The 13,423-nt window shown below is 38.9% G+C and overlaps 1 protein-coding gene across 2 annotated transcripts; it reads left to right on the forward strand.

Moving 5' to 3' along the window:
- Nucleotides 1-192: 192 nt before the first annotated feature.
- LOC146474171 (uncharacterized) lies at nucleotides 193-9,905 on the forward strand. 2 transcript variants are annotated; one of them, XM_085117266.1, is made up of 6 exons: nucleotides 193-286; nucleotides 3,345-3,407; nucleotides 5,316-5,464; nucleotides 7,758-8,311; nucleotides 8,684-8,899; nucleotides 9,298-9,905. In XM_085117266.1, exons 4-6 carry the CDS (start codon nucleotides 7,766-7,768, stop codon nucleotides 9,700-9,702), a joined length of 1,167 nt encoding a protein of 388 aa, XP_084973392.1. In that variant the 5' UTR covers nucleotides 193-286; nucleotides 3,345-3,407; nucleotides 5,316-5,464; nucleotides 7,758-7,765; the 3' UTR covers nucleotides 9,703-9,905. The 2 variants fall into 2 exon arrangements, with proteins under 2 accessions (XP_084973392.1, XP_084973393.1); XM_085117267.1 differs by lacking the exons at nucleotides 193-286; nucleotides 3,345-3,407; nucleotides 5,316-5,464 and having other exon boundaries at nucleotides 7,747-8,311.
- The last annotated feature ends 3,518 nt before the right edge of the window (nucleotides 9,906-13,423 follow it).

Below are 13,423 nucleotides of genomic sequence, written 5' to 3' on the forward strand. Positions count from 1 at the left end.
GTAAGAGTTCTGGGGATGTGTCTGATTTGAAATTTGAAAGTCGTACTCGTACTCTGATCTGAAGGTCCATTATGTGAAATGTGCGGCATATAAATACATTATCATTACCATATTACAGCCGATTTCAGTGCTATGCATACAGACCTGGATTTTTAGAAAAGATTCGACAGCCACGATTCGACCACTCTCACGTGACGTATGGCTTCGTAGTTCAGGATGTCTTGTCCTTTGCTGTTTCACCGATGAAAAATAACATTTCCCGTGCAATGCCAGCTATAAAATGACAGTAAGTTGCTCTTGTTAATTCACTTCTCTGTTTGGTAATAATCCTCAATCGAAGTTTAAACTGCAAAACATAATAAACTTCGTTTTCGTGAGACGTTCGATATCCAGTCATAAAACATAGGCACGCAAAGCATGCATGACCTGTTTTAAGTTTTTGAGGCTACAGGGTTCATTTTTTGAAGCACAATTTTTATCCCAGGTGGGTTATAAGCAATCACCGTGAAAAAAGCATAGACTTGCTCACTAGTAAAGGAAAGAGGAAGCGAAGGAGTTTTAGGCAGTTTAACAAACAAGCAGTTGGTGCTGATACTAGTTTGTTCGGATCCGTTAAAAAGTCTTCCTCGTCTTCGATTACAAGTACGCTCTAAATCGAAACCTTTTTGTAGGGTTATTGCTGTCATCAATAGTATTGTAAATAGTGAAATACGAGATGTGCTACGTAAATTTCAAGCGGGTATTTCTGATGGATTCACAAGGTTTCAGAATCTTCAGGGGCACCCAACGGATCGTGTCGGTTAATTATCTGTTCGGAAGGCCCTTAATCGCCCACATTTCTCTGAAGGGAATTTTCCCCTCGAACATTCGTGATATGGGAATTTTAAGGCCTAGTGTTTTCGGATTGATAAAAATGTCGTTTCGGGTACCGAAAAAAGGTCAGCTAAGATTTTCGGAAAGGAAATAAGACCTAAGGTTTTCGGGAAATGGACAAAGATGCCCTAGTAATTTCGAAAAGACTCAGTTTGCCCTAGAATGACCGAACAGATAAAGATGTTATAGCGCAGCCTAAAATGAACTTACAGAGCTTTAAAGGCACTCCAGATAGTCTAAAATAACGTTTCAAAGGATCTGAGAGAAAACTGTCGTTGGGTGCCCCTGAATCTTTATCAGAAGATTTTTCATTCTGTGGAAAATTACTGGATGATTGTCTTGGAGCACTGAGTAGAGTGGACAGCACCAGTCAGGCAAATAGAAGAAAGATCCTCGCAGTTAGTACGCAACTTAAGGACGGTGCCTACTAATACCGAAGAATTTTTGTGTGGTTTATGACTATGCGGGAAAAGCAGATCTCACCAAGGCCTACTTGAATCCAAAAAGAAAATTGGGGCTAACCACGCATTTTTCAGAGATAATTAAGCAATAATATCTCTAAGAAACGCCAAAATATGAAGCAATGTATGGGATTTTTTCCTAAATTGAAGCTTAATTATCTCTGAAAAATGCATGGTTACCCCCAATTTTCTTTTGAGATACCAAAAGCATTTGGTAATTTCTGCTTTCTCCGTGTAGTTTTAAACCGCGCAAAAATATCCTTGTATAAGTGCGCACCACCCATAGGAAACCCGAGTATCTCCAGATGCGCAGAACGTATGCGCAGTAACAATAGTAGGCACCGTCCTTAAGCAGTTGCGAAAAGAAAGCCTGGAAAAAATTCAGGCTTGAACGGGATTCGAACCCATGACCTCTGCGATGCCGGTGCAGTGCTCTACCAGCTAGTCAGACAAATTCGAAAAAAAAAATATTATTAACTTACAATTTGAAAATCGAATCAACGTGAACTAAAAATTAGATAAATAAATAAATAAATAAATAAAAGCAGGCAAATACACAAGTACTACGAAATTTCTTGGGAGACATGTTGAATTTTCGTTAAGGTGGGGCTCTACCTGAATTTGAGTGAAATTTGAAGAGGTTTTAAGAAGGGATAGAAGAAAGACAATGATTTTTGGAACACTAACAGACAGTTGATACCCATGCAAGAGCACCCCAGGTTGCTATTGGACTAACTTGGTATCCGTCTATTAATTATTAACTACAAATTCTAATTTCAAAACTTCACTAAATCTTCAACATTTCTTATTTCTTTTAATTTTACCAATCCTTCAAGAAAAATTATTTCCTTCCAAATATACCTAAAAATCACCCAAAAATTCATAAAACACCCCAAATCATTGATTTGTGTTATGAATGGAGGGTTTTTGTATTGCTTGAAATGCAAACAAGATATTTCCATTTGACCGATTTTAAGCGGCGTGAAAACGGCTTTCAGGTGTACCCCCACCTTAATAAACCAAATTCGTATGCTCTGCGAGGTCTCTTACCCACAACACATTGCGGACTGCAAACAACAGAAAACGCTCCTTTCCTTTTTTTCTTTCACCAAAGCACTTACACTGAAAATAGTAGTATGCGAGCTTATTACTTCCAGCTATTTTACAAGCAAAAAAATTGACTTTAGCTGCTCGGTGTACCGACATGTGATCCAGATGTGATCACTAAGTGCATTCTATCATTGTTCAACGGCAAGACTTGTTGATCATAGTCTGAAATATCTTTCCCCATGAATAGACGTCACGGTTAGCAAGATTACTTTGAATCGAGGTAGAATGCGAACTTTTAACCCCATACTAGGGGTGGCGAATGGTCCTTCAAAAACTCTGGGTCTCGCAAAATTTTAGTCGAATTTCACAGGTCTCGCAGTCTCGTTTTTTTAGCGGTTATCATGTGAGTCTCGCAGTCTCGATTTTTATACGAAGGTATCTCGGAGTCTCGATTTTTTTTGCAAGGCTAAGGATCTAAGTCTCGATTCGTTTTTTTGTTTTCTTTTCAATGACGTTTTCTCGTCACTTGATATTGCAATTCATTAAAGCAACTTTCCATTTCCGAGAAAAAGACAATAACTTCTCTTAAATTGTCTGAATTCCACAAAAAGCTACAAAACTGTACAAGCTCACATGATTCTAGCTCATTCTCACAGCTCTCAACGAAATCTGGGGCTCGAATTTTAAGAGTCTGAATGTCTCGCGCTCGCACTCAAAACGCTTTAAAGTCTCGGTCTTGCAATCTAAAAATTCAAAATGTCTCGGAATCGCAAAAAAAAAAACAAACGCTGGTCTCGCCGTCTCGCAAATTCTCGCATTTACCATTCACCACCCCTCATACTTGCTTACACGTGCTTCGTCCGCCATTTCGAAAATCTACTTCATTTTGAAATTACCGTTTGTTATGGTTGGTGACGTAAACCATTGTTTTTGCTTCTTTCTAACTGGTATATTTCTAAGCTTCCAGGTAGCCGTTCTTAGTCGTCTGGGGGGTAGCTTAGCATGACGACACTGGAAGAATCTGTATTTCTAGTTGTCTTGGTAAATTATTTTGCTCAATTCTCAATCAAAGACTCCTCGAACACGTTCAGTCGCATAACATTCTTCATAAATCTCAAATTGGTTTTTTTGCAAAAAATCGAACAGCAAACCATGTCTTTACACTACGAACACTAGTAGATAAATATGTCAAATCTCACCAAACAAAAATATACGCATGTTTTGTGGACTTTAGAAAAGCGTTTGATTCTGTCTGGCACGATGGGCTTATGTACAAGTTGTTACAAATCAATGTCGGAGGAAGCTTTTATAAAATTATCAAAAGTTTATACTCGAATTCTACGTGTTCTGTTAGAATTGGAAATAGTCAAACGCGATCTTTTCAATACAGTAGAGGTGTGCGTCAAGGCTGCATTTTAAGTCCTCTGCTCTTTAATCTATATGTTAATGATTTAGCCTTTTCGTTCAACAATATTTTGTCTGACCCCTTTATACTACCAAATGGCACCAAACTCAGCTCATTATTTTATGCAGATGACTTAATTATATTGTCACGATCAAAATTGGGATTACAAAATTGCCTTAACAGTTTATCATCATTTTGCAACTCATGGATGCTAAATATAAACCCTAAGAAAACCAAGATAATGATTTTTCAAAAAAGCACAAAAAAATGCGATTATACCTTTCACATAGGCGATGAATTATAGATATAGTACAAGACTACACTTACTTAGGAACTCGTATTTCGTCTTCCGGAAATTTCACGCTTTCGCTTGAACATCTTCGACAAAAAGCTCTTCATGCTTTCTTTAGTCTAAGACGACACACTGATTTTAGTACACTGAAACCTTCACTTGCATGTAAAATTTTTGACACAATGATTCAGCCAATTCTAACCTACAATAGTGAAGTGTGGGGTGCCTTTGTTAAATCAGATTTTAAGTCGTGGGAAGACTCCAGAATTGAAAAAACACATTTACATTTCTGTAAACGCTATTTAGAAGTACATAATAAGTCATCCAAAGTTGCATGTAGAGCTGAACTTGGCAGATTTCCTCTAATCGTTGACATAAATAAAAAGATACTTAATTACGTACACTACCTCCAAGGAAGGGATGAACATTCTATAGCAAAACAATCCCTAAGAATATCTGTTGACCTTCATTATAGCGGTCAAACTAGCTTTTACTCCAGTCTCATGAAGATGAGTGAATACTATAATTTCCCCAACTTTAATTATATCACATTGAATGAAAATAACATCAAACAATATATAGATCTTATGAAAAAGAAATATATCTCTTATTGGCACCAAACCCTTCAACACTCACAAAAACTCAGCTTTTATTACACAATCAAAAAAACTTTTGGCCCCTCTGCTTACCTAGACCTCACAAGGAAAAACGCTTCCAGGAAGGCATTAGTGAAACTAAGAATAAGCAGCCACAAGCTTTTGATTGAAACAGGAAGATACGACAACATACCCCGTAATGAAAGGGTGTGTAATGTTTGCAACCGTAAAACCATTGAAGACGAAATTCATTTTTTATTAGATTGCCCAAGTTACTCTTCTTTAAGAGATATGTTCTTTTCTAAAATAGAACCTAGCCTTCCATTTACACGACTATTAGTAAAAGAAACTTTACTATTGCATATAATGAACTCAACAGACTATTGTATAAACACTCAATTAATTTCATTTGTTTCCTCGTGCTTCGAATTGAGAGATAAACTTCTCTCCGGAATGATTACTTCTACTGTATGAAAAGTTTAAAATAAGCAAAGACTTCAGTTACTTTATTTTATTTATTTTAAGTTATCTTAAGAATTAGTTAACGAATCAATAATTAGCTATGAATAGCTTTTGCAATACTGTATTTGTTATAGTCATGCAAATAAAGCTTGTTGTTGTTGTTGTTGGAAGACAAGTTCTCGACCTCGTTTGCTGCTTGGTGACCTCTTGCTCAAATCATGACCCGTCTAATCCGATGCTCCAAAATCTGGCTGTCTACATAGCAGTACTGAAATCGCCTGCAATTTCGCTGAAGCTACGTGGAAAGAAAGAAAAGTAACACCAGGTAACATGATTTCTTCGACTTTATTAAGGGATAATACATTTTAAAGTCATTTCTTAAGCGAACTCCCAGTACATCACCCTTGGGTGATTCTGTGGTTTTCTAATATAATATAACTTATAAGGCCTGCTCCAGACACTGCTCCATTCATGTGCCGAACCTAATTCATTTTTGTTCGACTCTGGAGCGACGACTGATTCAGACGGCGTACTCTCATTTAAATCCATAAATATATACTTCGTGGTCAAACATCCGGAACGACTTCTGTTTCAGAGATTGTAAAAATATCAGCAGTTTGTAGAGAAATTAAAGTTAACTTTTTCTCAGTCACCTCTGTTAAGTCCACATTTAATGATTTTAACCACTTAACATTCAAATATTTCTGCCTTATTGTTAAATAATTTAGTTAAGTTTGTTTTCTGCATATATTTAGAGGTATTAGAATTTGCATTGATAACGCTGGTGACCCTATACCGCCCATTGTTAAATCTCAAGTATGTGTGTGTATGCATGTTTATAAGGCATGCATGAACAAGGACACCCAGCGACGAGAGTTTTAGTGAAGATCTGTTCGAAGAGCCTTAATTGCTCCACATGCACATCTTCGGAATCCCGAATTTACTAGGACTGCTGAGGAACTGAACCAGGAAATTTATCATTATTATAAGCAAACTAGGCTTAAACTATCGCTTATTTTTGTTTTCTCATATTGTTTATATTTCGAACCCTATAGTGTAAGCCAGTTATGGTGTTAATTAATCTCTCGAGACAGAATAAGATATTTGTAAAATGTCAAACCCATTCGGTTTACAAAACCACGAGGTCTGCAAATCCAAGTGAAAGAAGTCAAGAAGTTCATAAACTCAGTCCACGGAAAGTAGTAACAGAATTGTAAGTAAGATTACAATCAAGGATTTGTAAAACCAATAGCGCTAATTATTGTAGTTGAAAGAAATGTGATGGTATATTTCCAGCCTGGTGAATGAATGATCATCATTCTCATTCATTTGCCAGACTGGAAATATACCATCACATTTCTTTCATATACCACACGTTCGACATTCAAATCCTAGCAGTGTGCAGGATGTTTGTCCCATGAACCTAGTTTAATGGCCTTAGCTCCCACGAGTCTCCTGTAGCTCAGTGGTAGAGCATCCGAACTAGTAATCGGAAATATGCCTGCGTCACTTTCTAGAATAATCATCGTTCTCATTATTGTAGTTTTTCCCCAGTTTGACTATTTTAGAACTGTCAAGAAAAGTTGAGTACAAATCCTCAGATTTCCGTTGAGTTGAGTTAAGTTTTCCGTGGTGAACCTCATACAAGTCCAAAACAGTTTAGGTCTTTTAAGAGGCTCTTCATATGAGTCCGGTCAACAGGGATGAGCCGTTCAGTTCGTTCCGCGATCTTGACTCATCACTATTTCTTCTGCAAAAATTTCGATGTGTTGATATGAGAAGGTGGGCTAGATCGGTTATCGAGATCTCGGTAAACGGGCTGGACATCTTTCCCATATCATGAACACTCCATTTCGGTTACCGGTCACTAATAGCCACGGTGCAGCTCCATTGCTCACTATATAAACACATACAACCCACAATTCCTTGATTCGCGCTGTCGAAGGGCTAACGCTCGAGACGTGAGTACTCGAATCTCTTGACGGTGGCCAATTTACCTTTAGCTATCAACTCTGTTGATAAACCAAACATTCTTTTCTACTCCCCACCGACGCAGCACCGCAGTTTCTTTAGAAACTAACCCCCTAATAAAAAATGGCCTACGAAAGCCATGTATTGACGCTGTTAAACAAATTTAGTACCAAGAACTGGGAATGCCTAGCCTCCCACGCAGACGTCCTTAGGGGTTCATCACGCGTTCCACGCGGGGCAGGAACGCATGACGAACCCCTAAGGACGTCTGCGTGGGAGGCTAGGGAATGCCTAGTGAATGGCAAAACTTTGCGTGAACGATATAGTAATGTTCGGCCTGTGATTGTTTTACAGTTGCCGGATAATTTCAACCGCCCGTCCACAGTTGGCGAAGACAAAAGCGAAAGCATCGCGCCTTTTTATCTCTTTCTTATCAGTCAAAAAAAAAAAAAAGAATGTCGACGTATTTTGTGACCTTGCTGACCACGAGGCACAACGATGCTCAAATCGAGCATCATGAGAGTGCGGAAAATCACGTGGGTTCCATTTCTACCTCTGATGGACAGTTTATACTGTTTTTAAAGCTGAAACATCCTCTCTTGGCTGAAATTAATTCTCTAATAATTTTACTATTTTTATCTTCTCAGAGAAAATCATGTCCAACCGTGTTTTTGCCACCTCTTCGAGATTTCTGTCGCGGCGATCACCAATCCTCGTTGCTCGGTCTTTAATCCACATGAGCACGATAAATACTGGCATTTTTGAACCGATGCCTAGAGAAGAACTGGTAACCAAGTTCAAATCGAGGCTAAGAGGCAGGCAGTTCCTCCCAGGTGCCTTGGAAGGCGGTTTCCCAGAGTTCCTTGAGGAGCCAAGAGAGTCATTTCCACTTGGCATGCGAGTGTTGAACTCGAATCAGTCCTCCCTCGCGGAACTGGCTACAAAATGTATGCAATACGTTGAGAACAATTTAAGCCATAATCCAGCGATATTATTTCGTGGCTTACCAGCTAAAACAGCGGAAGACTTTTCGATCATTGCTCAAGTAATTCAAGGACAAACTTTGACATTTAAGGGTGGGTTGGGGTACCGTGCGCAAGTAGACGAAAAGGTTGGAACCTATACTGCAAGTGAACACCCCAAACCCTATTCAATAGACCTGCATAATGAAATGTCTTTCAATGATATTTTTCCATCCAAGGTAAGCAGACACGTTGAGCGTGGGATAAACTATTCTATTCTTGATGTTTTCAGCAGACGAATTCACCATTTCACTTGTCAGCAATTCACAAATTTAGTAAAGGAAGAAATGTTCCCAGGAGAAAACGTCCAGACATGCAAACCTGCTGTTGGGAAAAATTTGAAATTGAACCTCCCCTCCCTTCCTGATACACCCTTTTTTCATATCAAGCCATACAGCTTTCAATTTTTTTTGCTGTGCAAAATGTGCCTGTACTTAAAAAAAAAAAGGGAAAAAAATGAAACATTCACAAAAACAACGCTTGTCAAAAAAGAGAATCGAATTCTCCTTCCATAATATGTTTGGAAGTCTCAATCATGTGATATTTTACAGGTATTTTTTTTCTGCCTTAACGAGCCTGGTGATGGCTGCAGTGGGGAAACGCCACTGGCTAAAAACAGCGAACTCATTTCTAAACTGGATCCGGACGTTCTGCAGAAGTTTGAGGAAAAACAAATCCGATATGTGCGATATTTGCCTTTCAAAAGCCCCGGGGAACATTTTAAGTGGATGACTTGGCAGGAAACGTTCACAACGGAGAACAAACAGGTACACTGTGTGTTTGCTTGGAACTTTTTCTGTTGCTTTCATGAAATTGTTGGTAGGTCATTGATGCCGCGGTTAGTGCAACTCCCGCGGTTATTTCTCAACAAGGAAAATGTGTTAAAACTCTATCTTTACTGCAACACTGTCGTTTGCAGAATCTAGGAATAGACCTTATTCGCTTCGTTGCCGCAGTTTTGTTGCCCTATTACAGATCTTGTGACGGTACTCTAGGGAGTAGTCTCTTTTAGAATTGGTCATATTCACACTAGCATGCATCCTTTACTTCTAAAAAGACAAAGGATCGATTCTGATGAGAATATCACGTGGTTTGTATATAGAGCGAATAAGGGATATTACTCCTTCGGCGCCGGGAAAAGCTTATTTTTAATTTTCTTTGCTAGGTTGTAGAGAAACGTGCAAAAGAACAAGGCTACAGTATCAGATGGGCTGACAATGGGGATTTGCACATGTGGCAAGACAGATCTGCTTTTTTACGTCATCCCGATAGTGGAGAAAAAATCTGGTTTAACCAAGTGCATGTCCACAACCGTTCTTACCACAAGGCACATCCAAAGTTTATTGGCATGGAGCTTCCGGATGACAAATTTCCTGCTCATACTTACTATGGGGACGGAAGCGAGATTGAACCGGACGTCCTACAGCACATACGGGCAACGTCCTGGGCATGCGCAGTAGGATTCCAGTGGAGAAGTGGCGATTTGTTGGTGCTGGATAATCTGGCTGTTCAACATGGACGCGTTGGGTTCACGGGCGATAGAAAGATACTCGCCTATTTGACTGCATAGTTGAATATCTTTACTTGTATATAGTTTCTTTTAGGTTGTTACGTGTATTGTTTAGCCTAACACCGATGCTGGATCTGATTTGACAGATCATGGGTTTGAAAGCATCCTAGTTTTTTTTACCTATTTAAGACGTTCCCTAGCTTATGGTACATTTATCCATAATTCTTAATTCTAAAAATGCTCATAAAAACGCACAGTAAAGTTCTAAAAATTCAAACCTAGCATACACAATGTCGCAAAAAATATGGCTTTTTATGTCCCTATTGGCTGTGTAAGGTATTGAGGTAAAATCACGGATTTTGTTCTCACTAAGAACGAAGCGCAAATCCTTTTCGTGAAGATACAAAACGAAAAAATAAAACGCTATGACACCACTCGAATGAATAAATAAAGCTCAAGCCACACCCAGATTGGTCTTTTCTAATTCAGTTTTAAATTTAAATTTCCGAGCATCCCCGCTCCTTTCATGCCACATGGGGGTCCTTCGAGAGGGCGAGCTCGCTCTCGAAAATGACGAAGTTTTCTTTTTTTTTTTTTTTGTATTTGTACAGTAGTCTAACTCGAAATCCAACTAAAAGTCCAACTCGAAGTCCAACTCGAACTCGAATCCAAAAGAGGGGCGTCAGTTGTGTTCCAAAATTGGTTTTAGATACGGTAGTCAAATATGAACTTTTATAGAATACGGGAGAATACGTGTACGTACGTTTATTGACCACTTCCCCAAAGGGGCTTTTCAGTGCCGCAATTACAAAGAAAAGGATAAAAATAAAAACATATACAAATTATTTAAAGTTACAATTGCAAATCATTAGGATATCATTCCTCCCTCTTTATATTGTCTATAGCTTGTTCATATTAGCTTTTGCACTTTGTTTTGTCTTGTTCAAGCGAAAAAAACTTGTTTTTCCTTGTTTTGTTATTTTCTATAATTGTCCTCGCTTGTTGAAAGTGTTGGGAAAATAATAAGCGCCTACCCACGAATAAGCGCCCACCCTCACGGGCCCAAAATTAAATAAGCGCCCAGGAGCCCGTTTCTCGAAAGACCCGGTAAGTTATCGGGCCTGATAAGTATATTTTTAAATATTTTTTCGCCAATTACACAGTGATTAGAGACATGATACTTGGCCAATGTTTTCATAGAATTATAAGGTTTTAAAATTTAGTATTCAAAGCTAACAAAAATGGACTTCTGCTAAGAAACATTTATCACCAAAGACACTTATCGGGCCCGACAAGTTACCAGGACGTTCGAGAAACGGGCCCCAGGGCGGTTAAACGAATAAATACCTTAATTCCGCGATCGCGGTTCAAGTGACTTGTATATGTGCCCGCGTTTCCATACAATGATACTTATTGTCCAAATAGGCCATTTCCGAGTTGCTGTGAACCTCACTATGAAAGCGAGGCTAAGTGCAAAACTTTTCATATGAAAATTAGTTTTGTTTGCATATGAATGAAAACTAATTTTCAAAACAAAAACTTTGCACTTAGCCTCGCTTTCATAATGAGGTTCAAAGCAACTTAGAAATGGTCTATTCGAATGGACACCGACTTATCGCAAAACAATAGAAAACATTACCTGGTAAAGCTTTGTCAAACGGAAGTGAATGTACAACTAGTGGATCTTACGGATGGTGATTGCTTTGTGAGCTTTGTGCACAGGACGCAAAGGAAAAAAGTGTAAACCTTATCTTTAAAGTGCACCTAACCCCAATTTTTTTTTTTCACTTAAATAAATCTTTGCACCTGTTCGAAACGCATTGAGCCTTTTTGCGCCTTTTTTCAACCAAATCTTGACTTTTTATAGGCTGTAAAAGTTACAAAATCTAGTCATCATCTGTCCCATGACCGAGCTAGTAAGGGGCATGGGTCTATTCCTTACTTGACGTCACAAACTTATTTGCATTGTATTAAGTCTTTGTGAAAATGCATACAAAGCAGTTTGTGACATCATGTAAAGAATAGACCCATGCCCCTTACTAGCTCGGTCATGGGACAGATAATGTCTAGATTTCGTAACTTTTACAGCTTATAAAAAATCAAGATTTGGTTGAAAAAATGCGCAAAAAGGCTCAATGCGTTTCGAACAGGTGCAAAGATTTATTTAAACGAAAGAAAAATTTGGGGTTAGGTGCACTTTAACATACTTTTTACGTTTTACCGCGGTTAGCCACATGGTTCTGTACCACGTGGTACTGTTCGTCTTACCTTTATCAATCATTTCCAGCAGTGCCTAAACAGGCCCACATGCGAACATGGGAACAAGGAACGAGGCTGTCGCAAATTATCGCCAGCTTTCAACCTGCGTTACCTTGTAACGCCTTCTACTTGCCAGCGATAGAAGTGTCTGTATTTCCAGGCTAGACCCGCTTTGCCCACTTACAGGAGGCTCAAAACTCTTCCATAAGATAACGAAGGAGAGATCATCACAGCTACGCATGAGCGATGTATGAGCTCAAATCAACTACCTCACAAAATTACCTTGAAGATAATCATAGCTCGCTTAACATTTATCGGGACTGGACCGACTGACCGCTCAGTCTGTAAATGGAATGGGTCATCTTGAAACGTTCTACAAAATCCCGAAAACGGTCCGGAAGGTCTAGCGTTAAAGCTCTCGTTCAAACTGGAAAATTCTGTCTGTAAACAACCTCGTCCTTGCGATATTCAAAATGGCGGACAATGGTGAAGACTCTGGAACATGCTGCAAAATGAAGCGCACACTCCGCAATCCGTCAGAAGAAGGCTAGGATGGACATCTTATCACGTTTACATAATATAACACTTATTTCGAACTTAACCGTGAAAAGAAAGTCCAAAACAGAACATGTGAGCCTCGAACCCAGGTAATTTGCTTTATTTCACCCATACATAACCACTACACCAACGAGGACTAGCTGCTGTGAATGGTAATTCTTAATTTCTTTACATAGAGTTACCTATGACAACAAATGACAGCTAACTGTTTTCAAATCAGTGGTTAGGGCTTAATAGTGTAGATCAGTGTCAGTCTCTTGACGTTAAAGAGTACTGCGTTATATAAACTTCTTAAGGTGTCCAACCTCCTTTTGTGCATGAGTCGTGGACTATTTTCCTGACGTGCAACATACCTGATCTTCGTCTTCGCTACACTTTTTCGGGGATCAAATATGGCTGTCGGAGGGATGTCATATTTGATCCTGGAAAAAGTTTAGGGAAGACGAAAATCAGGGGTTTCTCGTCACAAAATTCTCGATTCGTGGGGTATTCCAGGGTCTTCGTCGCCATACGCCATTTTGAATATCGCGATCGCGCAAAGAACCTGGAGACGAAGTTTGTCCAGAATACGAAAGCCAAAAGCACCGTTAATTTATGAAATAAAATATTTGCGTTTGTACCAGGTTTGCTCCATAATTTCGCTACAGTTTGTTCAGGCGCAGTTGTGTTTTGGTCAAGATATTTAAAGGGACGCTGACTCGGCGAGTTTGCTGTATTTTAGTCAAAACCGCTCAAGTTTTTGACAAAGAACGTTTCTATAACGTGAAATTGCTGTTAGAGCACCGCGAAGAAAATTTCAAGCGATTTCTCCGAGAAAGAACAAACTATGACTAGATTTTAGCGTTTTCTCTACAATACAAAGGAAGAACCTGAAAAAATTGGCCAATTTTTTCAAGTTGCAATCCATTTCCATCCAAGAAATCCGCAGCCAAACATAATTAATACAAGTTTCTGTGCACTACAT

This window comes from Pavona decussata, unplaced genomic scaffold (assembly GCF_977016875.1).
Source record: "Pavona decussata unplaced genomic scaffold, jaPavDecu1.1 SCAFFOLD_91, whole genome shotgun sequence".
Taxonomy (NCBI): Eukaryota; Metazoa; Cnidaria; class Anthozoa; order Scleractinia; family Agariciidae; genus Pavona; species Pavona decussata.